The 12479-nt window shown below is 43.7% G+C and overlaps 1 protein-coding gene across 2 annotated transcripts in view; it reads left to right on the top strand.

Moving 5' to 3' along the window:
* The window catches only part of PKIB (cAMP-dependent protein kinase inhibitor beta), a 537602-nt gene that overhangs the window by 434541 nt on the left and 90582 nt on the right, over window positions 1-12479 (top strand). For both annotated transcript variants that reach the window (XM_086926716.1, XM_086926717.1), the window contains one exon: window positions 6191-6365. In XM_086926716.1, coding sequence (XP_086782842.1) covers window positions 6218-6365 — 148 coding nt within the window. In that variant the 5' untranslated portion in view covers window positions 6191-6217. The remainder of the gene's footprint in view (window positions 1-6190; window positions 6366-12479) is intronic.

Raw genomic sequence — 12479 nt, 5'->3', positions numbered from 1 at the left:
AGGTGGGCTGATTAGAATGTCTAAAGACAACTATTGAGAAGCATGTATGTCTCGGCATCAACGCTCAACATCCTGTGATTCTGGGCAATTCACTTATTCTCCCCCAGCCTAACAAAAGTTAATATGTCTATCTGTAATGAAACTGGTGCTCATGTAAAGCAATCTGATACCTGATATCTTCGGGTCTAGTTTGCGCTATATAAAACCCTACATTTTATTTTAAAAAGCATGGCGGTGATGCATAGCTGTTCTTCACTCTGACCTGAGCATTAACACCAAACCATTACTTTTTTTTAAACTACATGCATGCCCTCAAAAATGAAACAGATGTATCCCAATTCCCTTTGTTTATGTTGAGGAAATTGTGGAATGGAAGGAAATGAGGTACATATATGGAGGGCATGACTGCGACTGACTGTGTTCTGGAAAGAGAGTTTGAGCCACATAAATGGGTATTGGCCTACTCAATCAGGACAGATCCGATCGTAACTATACTTGGGATTTAACCCCCGAGATTAAAGGCATGCCACTTAACTGGCTGGGGAATAGCTATGATTCTTGCAGCTAAACAGGTTTTGGCCTTCCATGATAAACAGCGAACATTCCAATCGATGAAGGATTGGGCCACCAAATTGTGGTCCATGTTGGCAATGGAAACGTTGACCTGATACTTGGATGATTTGAGCGCTTAATTTGAAGCCAACTGGAAGCACCTAGTGGACTATTTGTTGGGGTGGGTTGTTCTGATGCCCTAAATCTCTGCATACATTAAAACTGAATGCTACTGAAACTGCAGCTGACTATACGTTAAGCACTTCAATCATAGTGTCCACAGAGTAATAATAAAGCCCTGTGCAATTCGCCTACAAGACCCTGCAGTTAGGCCTCACTGGAAATCCAGAGACACAGATTGAAGAAAAAATGGAGGCAGCACCAGGGATGAAGTCACACTTTTGCCAGTATGATCTTTTCAAATGTCTTTATCCTTGTTTCAATAAATATGACAGGACAACAGCCAACGCGTTTCTTTCCTTATATCACGAGTCTGCGATAGAGAGGAGCAGCCTCGGGCGGAATCACTGCCACCGGAATATAATGCCTACCGGATCTTAACAACTAAGGTCTATCATAACTTCTTTCGTTCTGGGGGTTGATCGCCATCTACAGATTACTTATAATCGGAATTTACTTTGTCCGTCTTGTTGGACTCATTATCGCTTTGATCTACTGAATGGAACATGGTCCATACCAAAAATGTCTTTGCCCTGATCAAGTTCCTATATAAGGAACGAAACGTGTTGGCTGTTGTCCTGTCATTTTTATTGAAAGAAGAATAAAGAAATTTTAAAAGATCGTACTGGCAAAAGTGTGACTTCATCCCTGGTGCTGCCTCCATTTTTTCTTGTACATTAAACTGACACAAAAAGTCTACTAGGGTGTGTTATCTTCCAAACTGTGCCTCCTGTATGTTCTGCCTTTCATTATTAAGCGTAAGAAAGTTGTACCTGTTGCTTGGTACTCTGAATGCTCACATACCTCTAAGTGAGGGGGAATGAGTGGATTGGGGGGGTTGTTAGGGGTTAAAATCGGGGTTGTGAATTTTCAGTCCGAAAAATCAATAAATTACAGTGAAAAGAAAAACTATATACAGCATATTGTATTTACTTACTGTCAGTGAAAAAAACTTCCCATTTCTCAGAAAATGTACTTCAACTGATTTCTAAACTCAATTACACCTTCAGACATGAAGCGAACTGTGATTCATAAAATGTTAGTGACATCTAAATATTCTTTATTTATTTGTGTAATACTTATTTATTTACTAGTTGCTTTTATAAAGCTTTAGGGGTTGCTTCATGGTGCAAAGAAAGACATAACATGCTTACAAATCCCAGATAACATTTCACACATATTTTTTAATGAATGACTGGCATCAAGTTGACAAGTTTGAATTACAAATGATAACGTCGTAATTGTGCATAGTGTGTTTAACCCCTTCTGTGCTGATGACGAGCCCAGGCTCGTCATGCAGCACGGTGCTCGTGTGCTGGTGACAAGCCTGGGCTCGTCATGAGCCGTGGAACGCTCACACGTGGGGATAATTCCCCCGCTGTGCTGAGCGTTCCATTGCGCGGGCGGGCTCATGACGAGCCCAGGCTCGTCACCAGCACCCGAGCACCGTGCTGCATGACGAGCCTGGGCTCCGTGCGCGGCCCCACCTCCCCCCGCACCGCAGGGGAATTAGCCCCGCGGCGAAGGGGTTAAGCAGTATCTTGATTTGTTAATTTGTGTTGCAGTGGACTCATGGCATAGGGTGGTAGTTGCCCTGCCTGCTTAGAGATGTTTACTTGTAAAGAGCTATGAAGCCATTATGTTCCCCGCCAAATGTATTAGTCCTAAATGTCCTGGCTAAGGTTGCAATAGTTATTTTTAATAGCTAAATTGTTGCTTTTCTTGTGTGTGTGTGCACAAGTGCTTAGTGAAGAGGGAAATGTGATGGGTCAGGATTGAACATTTTCATTTAGGGCAACAAACATGTAGGGCAGCACTGGTAACTGAGGTGAAAACATGTGTAAACTAAAGGGAGAGGATGTAGCCTTACAGCTAGAGCAGTCGACCTCGAAGCTGGGGGACCGGGTTAGAGTCTCGACAACGACGCTCAACATCCTGTGATTCTAGGCAAATTACTTAATCTCCCCGTGCCTCACAAAAATGAAAATGTCCTTCTGTAACAAAACTGGTGCTCATGTAAAGTGCTCTGATACCCGATGTCTTGGGTCTAGTTTGCGCTATATATCACTCTAAAAAAAACAAAAAAACGACTCTGGATATTTATGCACGCATTGTGAAATATGTGAATAGGAGTGAAGGATTGTGAATTGTAAATGATGTAGCCATGGAAACTATGGAATGCCAGAGGAGTGATTATGGATGTACAATGCAAATGTAGTGACCACCCTCAAAGTAGTAGATTTGAAATGAGTGTACCTTGGAATAGCAAGCATGTGAATAGTGTGAGGTCAGAATGTTGTAGACAGAATTTCGAGGGACAAAATATTGAAAGGTAAGTGCACATGGAGGAAGTGTAGATTTACTATTCTTAACTCCATATCTATGCACCTTGAAGATATATATTTCATCATCAAGGTACATATATGTGGAGTTCCGGGGCAGAACGTAGGTCTCTGCAAGCCTTGCTGCTCGGGGAAGCCCCAACCATCCAGGGGGTCCCCAGCGCTTGCAGGGGTCCCCACTCGGCCATACTTGTGAATTATGGAGGACTCAGGGTCCCCGTTATTTTGCTCCATACCACTGATGGAGTTAGGTGTTAAAACTCCTCTACTGACTTACTTTTCAATATTTCATCTTCAATATTCTGGTCACGATATTTCATGCAACAATGGCAGTGAGCATCGGGAGTAGGTCAGAAGAAAGGAGAGCAATTAGAAGAGAGACCATGGAACGACACATGCTGCCAAGGAGGATTCTATGACAAGCTCAGTATGCTGTGGAAGGAGTTGGGGAGAGGAGTTGGCCTTAAGGCTAGGGCGGTCGACCTAGAATCTAGGGAAGCGGGTTCGAGTCTCGGCAATGACGCTGAACATCCTATGTTTCTGGGCAAATCACTTAATCTCACCATGCCTAACAAAAATGAATGTGTCCTCATGTAACGCAACTGGAGCTTTTGTAAAGTGCTCTGATACCCGATACCTTTGGGTCAAGTTTGCGCTATATAAAACTCTATAAAAAAAGATACAACTCTTCCAGTCGGAACCCTGTGAGACTGAAATGCTCCTTTGCAGGACAAATACAAGAACAGAGAGGAAAGCCACTAAAAAAAGAGCAGACAGTAGAGATAGACAACAACACCATCCAATCATGAGCAAGGTGCAGGCCCAAAGTTCATTCTAAGTGTATGCTTTGCAATGGAAACAATAGGTCTGCCTACAGATAGAGAGCTAAATCTGTCTGTACCTCAGACCTAAAAAAAGGTTACATGTGCGTATGTACATTTCTGACAATAATACTCATGTAGCTTGTATGCCTGCAGATAATCCTTGGGAGTGAGCGCAGAGCAATGGGAGTATGCATAGAAATCTATCCTTTGCTTGGAATTAACTTATTAAACTGCAGGTTTGACCACAGTTTACCTGAATGAAAACATTTGACTTCAGCTGTTAATGTTCAGAGGGGCAATATTTTGCTCATCCAGTAGGAACCGAGGTCACGATGGTGTGTGTGGTGTGTACTAGAGACAGATCTCAATTGGAAATAGACACTGAGTGACTGTGCATTAGTCATAATGAAATACCTACCTGACAGATACTGAGTTGAATGTGATTTCATATATAACGATTTCATGGAATATCATTACCGAGAAACCATTCTACCTAAACTGTGTAATGGACATTTGCAGAATGAATGGCATTCACCATTTCATAGAATATCTTTTTTTGTAAATTGGCTTTTGTGTGTTTATTTTAAGATGGTAATGCAATGCTTTCACGCCTTACTTTCAGAAACATGTTTAAGATTGAAAATTATTTCAGTGCTTTCCTTCATTGGATATTTTTGGGATTGATCTTTTACACTGTCAAACAAATACTTTGGATTACATTCTTTTAATTCTTTGACCCCTCACCGTCACCCATCCCTGCCCCCTAAAAAATCATCACTATGCCTAAACTGCACCCATTTGTGACCCATAAACTTCACCCTCTCTTGAACCCTAAAATCCCATCTTACCTCAACTCCACCCATCCCTGAATCCTAAAATCCCTCGCTACCCATAAACTTTACCAATTCCTGAACCATAAAATCCCTTTTTACCCAAAACCCTACCCATGCCTAACCTCTAAAAAGCCCTCACCACCCCTAAACTCCTGCTAACACTGAACTCTTAATAACCCTAAATGCCACCTATTCTTGTAACTTAAAACTCTGTCGCTCCTGCAACCCTGACCCCTAGAACCCCTGACCGCCCCTAAACTTCACCCATTCCTGAACCCTAGGCACCCTTCACCACCCCTAAACTTTACCCGTCACTAAACCCTAAAAAAATCTCATCATCCACAAACTCCACCCATCCATGAACACTAAATAACCCTGACCATCCTATACTCCACATAGCTCTGAACCCAAAAACCCCATAGCACTGCTAAGTTCCACCCACCCGTGAACCCTAAAAAACCCTCTCCACCTCTCAACTCCACTCATTCCTAGTCTCTAACAAATACTTGCCACCCCTAAAGTTTACCCATTCCTCAACCCTAACACCCATTTCACCCATTTCTACCCCTAAACTCCACTCATCCCTAACCCGTAAAAAGCCTCATCACCACTAAACATTACCCATCTCTGAAGCCAAAAATCACTCACTACACCTAAATTCCATCTACATTTAATTTGATTTTGGATATGTCCTTAAAATTATGTTTTATTCAAAATCTTCCTTTAACTTTCAATTTCTTTGTATTTCCTTAAAAATGACTTTCCTAAAAATTGGTTTCCATGATTTGGTTTCCTCCACTGCTATTTCTCTGTTTCATAAACACTTAAGCAAAAGACAAATATGGATAAGTGAGAAACATTCCTCAAATTTCCTATGAAAGAAAAACAGTTCCTTCCAAAAGGTAGAAAACATTTGTATATTAGTCATGTTTTTTTTCTTAACTTTAGAAGGTAGTTCATGCAAATAATGGGAGAGCAGCATTTGCGAGATAACACTTACCCGTGAGCACATTTATAAGTACATTAGAAAACATATTAGTTCACAAATGTATTTTATGCTAATAAAACCTTTTTGAAAAAATAAATAAATTATGGCTCCATTTTTTGTGTGAAAGTATATTTTTAATTTTTCATGAAAGTATTTAATGGGTGCTTTAGGTCAGCCATTACCTTGACTTTACAATCATAAGTGTTTCAATAATCACCCCAAAAACAACCTGCAACTGAATGAAAAAACATTCCCATAGGTTCATAGATGAACTAGGAAATCATGTGGACAAACCGATACAAAATTCGGCCTGCAGCCATTTCTAACTTCATTCACGTGCAGACAGTCTATGGAGGCATCCCAGTTACCCGCTTCATCAGTTAAATACATTTACTAATCTCATTGTGTGCGTAGTAGGATACCTTGCGGCTTTCACACAGCCCTTCTTATTTTCATGTCTCCCTCTTACAGATGTTGCTATGAAGACAGAGGTCAGAAATGACTGATGTGGAGCCAGTGGTCACAGATTTTGCAGCATCGGGGAGGGCAGGCCGCCGAAATGCCTTACCAGATATACTGGGCTCACCAGCGGGTTCAGAGACCTCAGATCTGCCTCAAAAACTAGCAGAACTCTCGGTGTCGGAAGGTAAGGCCTGCTATGTCTTGTGCACCATTGTGCACCATTATCTTAATCGGTGCCCTTCATATTTTCAATTACTACCTACTAAAATGATTGGTTATTTCTCACATTTGTAGGTACATGTGATGGTACAGACTGGTGATGAAATCTAAATATAAACAAAAGGGCAGTGGTCACACATTGTCCTGTAATCTGTTAGTATTTATTAATGCTCCCCCCCCTTTTGAGGTCCAAAGCGCTTTGTGGGTGGTCCGACAGTGTTATGTATATAGGTCTTCCTAGAACTTCCAAGGTCTTCAAACCCTCCAATTTGCATTGGGTTCCTGGCCGCCCTCCGAGGAGCATGGTTGTAAGGGTGTCAATAGTTTGACATGTTGAGTGCCGTGTGTGAGGTTTGATGATGGTGCATGCATGATTGTCACTGCTCTTAAGTATGGGATGTAGTTGGCAGTCTGACAATGGATGCATTCATGCGTGCATGCAGGTACTTATTCTCTTGAAGGCAGGACGATATCAAAGTTATTAACCACCACTCTGTATGTGGGATCTCCCAGAGTTGTGGGGAGGTTAAAAGAGAGAGTCAATTTGGGTCAAAAACATCAGTGATTATTTGTATAAGACAAGGGGTGCTTAACCTGTTGACTACTGAGGAGCCCCACAGAATCACTAGTGAAAGCTGGGGACCACAGCCTAATTTTTTTCTTACTATTTAACATCAAAACAATGCACAACATTACAGAAACAAGTATAGAATAAACAAACACACTGATTATGAATTATTTCATTGAATTCACAAACAAAAAATATATCAAAATCAAAAATTCAATGGGAAAGTTGGAGCTTTACAAAATGTTATATTTCTAAAAGATTAAGCGATATGCTAGTCTCTAGCATATCACTTATTTGTTGCACTTAATGCATGCTGTGTTTTTGTCCACATATACCAGTGCTTCAGTTGAGACAGCCAATTGTTCATACTAGATTCTGTTTACTGCACTTGCATTGCTAAAACAAATCATGTGAAGAAAACAGTCTAAACTTTTAGCCTCCAATTTCAAAATGTTTCCAATTAGGTTTTTGATATATTCAATTGTACATTTTACTTTTTATGTATATATACTGCATTAGACATCTATTATTTAATCTTGTAAGCAGTTGCAGACCCCCTGCGAAAGCTTCATGGACCACCAGTGGTCGACAGACCACAAGTTAAGAAACACTGCTTTAGACGATTTTCAGATTTGTAGCAAATATCAGTTGTACGAGTCACTGCAGATGCATCGTAACTAGCGGTGGGCGAAGATTTTCGGCATAGTCTGAAGAGTTTTGCCCACTTTGTGCTCCATGCGGAGTTCCACAAAACTCCGAAACGTGATGCGGATCAGAGTTTTTTCTCTTGAGCAGCTCGCCAGCGGTAAGTTAGTAAGCGCTTGCGAGACAAAAATCGCGCTGGACCGCCTCTTGTCGAGATTCCTCAATGTGGGCGACCGCTCACGTTGAGAAATCTGCAGCCCATGTTGAGGACGCTGCAGCTCGAGTGGAATTGTGTACTTGAGCGGCTGAAAACAGCACCCTTCGGCAGGGCTTTAAGTGGGCCGGGTCTGTCCGGGTCTGAGCACCGGCAGTTATTTTTATGGGGCCTCGAAACGGGTCTCTTTCGGGCTCTATTTTCGGTCCGTTTTCTTTTCTTTTTTTTTTTTTCTTGGACTTCAATGAAAGCATGCACATCGATGTGCACAGCTCAATGCTGGCATCCTCGGGGAGCAGAATATAAAACAGATCCCGTTTCACTACAATATCTGTTTGTGGTTTCCGAGAGGATCAAACCCGAGTGTGTCCTTCTCAAATAATGCACGGCCGTCAAAGGTAACTGCCGGATTTCTGCCTACATGACAAGCCTTCTGCTTCGCAAAAATCAAATGGGGTGCTGAAACAATACGGCAGGAACATATTGTGACGGGAATGGAGGAGGATTGCACTACCAACGGTGCCCCGTGACGGGTCACGTGACCCTAGGGTTCGCGGCCTTGTATTCAGGGTGACAATAAGTCACGGAGTAGAATGGCGCAGGCAGTGTTTTCGGGTGAAGAAAGCACTGCTTTCAGCATAGCGCAGAGCCATCACGCAGGCAAACCAGAAGAGAACATCTATAGCGCCCACACGTTTACGCCTTGCTCATGACTGCATGAGCACTTTTTAGCGTGCTAGACTGTGAAATCTACCCCCAGGAGAGCAGCCAGACCAGGTTATTTAAATAACAGCTGTGACTGCTAGCCAAATCAAATCATCAAACGTGGAAAGATAAAGGGCTGAGTCGCTGTGCAGAGATTCGACCATGTGACCTGGAGGTTAACCCCAGATCTCTCCACAGTATTTTCACCCCACTGCATTATCTTGTAGTCTACATTTTATGTCTTATGTGCTGGTGTTATGTTGCTGCTTGCGGTATATGGCCTAACTACTACTAAACTCAGGGCCTTTAGTGGGCCGGGTCTGTCTGGGACTGAGCACGGGCAGTTATTTTTAGGGGGCCTCCAAACGAGTCTCTATCGGGCTCTATTTTCGGGCCTCGCAGAGATAGTCCGTTTTCTTTTTTGTTTCTCGGACTTCAGTGAGAGCATGCACATCGATGTGCGCATGCTCATTTTGCTCACTACTGAGTAGTGGAGGTCAAGGAATGAAATCATGCCAGGTTAACCGCGTTGTAAGAGAACTCTGTGGCATGTTTTGAAGGGGGTGGTGGCTTCGTTAAAACTCACCCTTGTGAAGTCGCGTTGCCTTCTGGGAGCAGTGCTTCTAGTACACTCAGCCTCACGTGAAGCCACCCTATACAGGAGGTGTCTGCTTGGGCATTTCCCAGGATGACGACACCCGTCTTGGGGAGGGTGTATGGCGTTATCCATACATAGCCTTGCTGTAATAGGAGGGGAGAGAGCGAGCCTGAGTGGGGAATTCCAAATCTGATGACCCTCTGAGGAGTCCTAGAGCTGACGGCTTGTCAGAGCAGGGGGTACAGCTACACTAGTTACCTTTATTTAGACCACGCCCCTACTTGGATAGGCCACACCCCTTTAAGAGGTTTGCTCCACCCCTTTTAGAGCACCCCCAGTTTTTTTTCCCCACTTAAAGCCCTGCCCTTCGGTGTGACCCGGAGTGTCATTCAGGCTGATTTTACAGCGCAGAACAAACTCCTGTTGCTTAGAATCCGTGCGAGCAGTGCGATCTAACGTACTCTGCCGCTTGCTGAACTTCACAGAGCGTGGCGGTGTTTTTCTGTCACTTCGCAGAGTTCCATGGAGTAAAACTCTGCAAACTCTGCCAAGGCCTAATTGTAACTATTGTTTTTACCTTCAATAAAAACTAAATAAAAAAATGTGCTTCAGTGACATATCCCATCAGGCAGTGGATAGGACCAACAGGCACTAGGACAAAATAGATGTCTGTGCGCTGTGTAGAGTAACGGGCGTGCCTATCATTAGTGCTGGAGGCACTGTGGCATTGAGGACCAGGGCATGAGGGCCTATAGACCCCATTACTGGCTCTCTCCTAGTGCCCTAAAAAGGGCAGAAGGCCTGTCTCCTACGCGTAAGAGAGTGCTTATGATGCACCCCACTAACACAGAGTAACGCGTATGAAACCATCCTGAAGGCACTTAGAGGGCTCAAAAGAACATGACTCTGGTAGGAAAAATGGACACAGTAACCCAAAACCCAAAAGGGTTTGGTACTAAAAAAAATGGAGACTGTTTGGAACACTGCAAAGGAGAGCGGCGTAAAATAAACCAGCCATCAAATCCCCAAATCTTTCAAGGAGAAAACGAAGCTCAGGTAACAGCAAAAAGGGGCACCAGCAGACCGGAATGCTGAGGCATAGGAACTTATGTTACAAAAAATAGTGCATTTAAAACACAACACCAAAGCCATTGCCATCCAGTGATCCAACTCAGGAAGGATGGGAGGCTGAGTCAACCACACAGGGAGCGATCGGATCGTGTACCCTGAGAGCATGAGACCTAAATAGTCGTTCTTAAAGATGTGGGCAATGTTTAAGTTGCCCTTACTAGACCGCTGTTCAAAACCGCGTATGAGTGACCAGACTGAAGGTATCACAGAACCAACATTGCAGCGGAGCTGGAGTCTGCAGCTGCTGGAGTAAGGGCCAGGAACTCGAACCATGCAGCCTCGAGTGATTCTTGAGTAGCTGCTCAATGCATAGCTGGCACCTTGTCAGGTGCTCATACTTAACATTCCAGTGTTTTCAGTGTGCTTATGTTTGACTTTTAATGTTCATACAAGTGACACTTGGGGATGCACTTTATTGTAAGTAGATCCAAGCATTTAGGTTCATGGAATAAGACACATTTCAGAAATGACCCCTTTTTGTGCAACATAAGGCTAAAAAAATCTCTGTAAAACAGCTGCAACACTGCCTGCTGGCCTCCACCTGCTTAAACATCCGATCAGAGTCACAGCACTCAAACTCAGGGTATCCAAAGTCAACAAGAAATTTCATAATAACCTATTTGGGCTAAGAACCGACAGAATTGGTAACTGAGGAATGGGATTGAGAGCTAGGTAATGGCCACCATTTGCAATTTGTACTTCATGTGTAACAAGCTGATCCATGTCATGTGTGACTAAGTGGAGTCTCAAGCCAGTGCTCAATTTAGGCTAGCCCTGGCCTGGGATACCAAAAGCACCCCGGGAAACTGCTCAAACCAGCCCCTCCCTTTGTCTGCTTGCAGAGTCTCTCTCTTTCCAGCCATCCTTTCTCTCCTCTCGTTATTCTCCCTCTCTAATCGCTTGCTCTCTACCTTCCTTCTCCCGCTCTTTCTTTCTGTGTCACTCTCGACTCTTTCCTGTGTCTGCTGCAATTGGCATTAGGAACGGCCCTAGGCTTTCAAAACAGTGCTCCAGGGTCGCCAGCCCACTGGGGAAAAGCATTGTGGAATATAAGGCCTGTCCGGCCCTGACTCTGAGACTTTCAAGCCCATACATGTTTTAGATTGAGCCTGGGAAGTGCATGCGCTGCTCTGCGAGGCATGTTGTATTCAGGTCGGGACTTGAAGCTCCACTCACTCTCCGTCCATATTTTTCATTGGCTTGTGTCATTGTCCACTGTAAACTGTGGCTGTTAATTGGTCAATAGGCTTAGTAGTCCCTCCTAAGTACTGCCTTGTCTCATTTTGTAACCTCCTATGGCGACACCCCCTATTACGTGTGTTGTTACTCGGTAGGCTTTAATTTCAGCTTCCGAGCACTAGTTTCACAAATAGCTTTGACGCTCTCTTCTAATGCTTTTTAAATAATATTTATAGCACAGGCGCCGGCATTTATAATGCAATACGTCTCAAATTTGCGCGAGTTTAAGCTATTGGCATTGTAAATGACAATGGCTTTTATTTATCTGTTTTAAAACAACACTTAGTCTCCCTAGTCGGGAGTACTAGGGCTGCGAGCAATCTAGTGTTTAATCAGTGTATTCCTGTCGTTTTTATTCAACTGGAAGCAGCATTTTTAAGCATCTAAAATTGTATGTTCTAAATTATCTTGGGGGCTTTTAATCATAGATATTTAACTGGGAATTAGACCAGGCACACTGACATTTACTCACGCTCTACCATTCTTCTTTTAGACTCGCCTTGCCGCTTTTGTTTGTGTGGAAGGCGGCGGCGGGCGCCATCTTGGGTGAGGGCTGGGGCTGCGCTCTAGTCGCGCTGGCCTCCCGCCCTCCCCTGACTATTTAGCTGTGCTTTTCTTCGCCGCTCGCTGCCTTCAGAGCTCTCCCTAGTCGGGAGTACTAGGGCTGCGAGCAATCTAGTGTTTAATCAGTGTATTCCTGTCGTTTTTATTCAACTGGAAGCAGCGTTTTTAAGCATCTAAAATTGTATGTTCTAAATTATCTTGGGGGCTTTTAATCATAGATATTTAACTGGGAATTAGACCAGGCACACTGACATTTACTCACGCTCTACCATTCTTCTTTTAGACTCGCCTTGCCGCTTTTGTTTGTGTGGAAGGCGGCGGCGGGCGCCATCTTGGGTGAGGGCTGGGGCTGCGCTCTAGTCGCGCTGGCCTCCCGCCCTCCCCTGACTATTTAGCTGTGCTTTTCTTCGCCGCT

The sequence above is a fragment of the Lissotriton vulgaris genome, chromosome 6, assembly GCF_964263255.1.
Source record: "Lissotriton vulgaris chromosome 6, aLisVul1.2, whole genome shotgun sequence".
Classification (NCBI taxonomy): domain Eukaryota; kingdom Metazoa; phylum Chordata; class Amphibia; order Caudata; family Salamandridae; genus Lissotriton; species Lissotriton vulgaris.
Note: the sequence above shows the minus strand (reverse complement) of the source record. Positions and strands in the feature narration are given on the sequence as shown.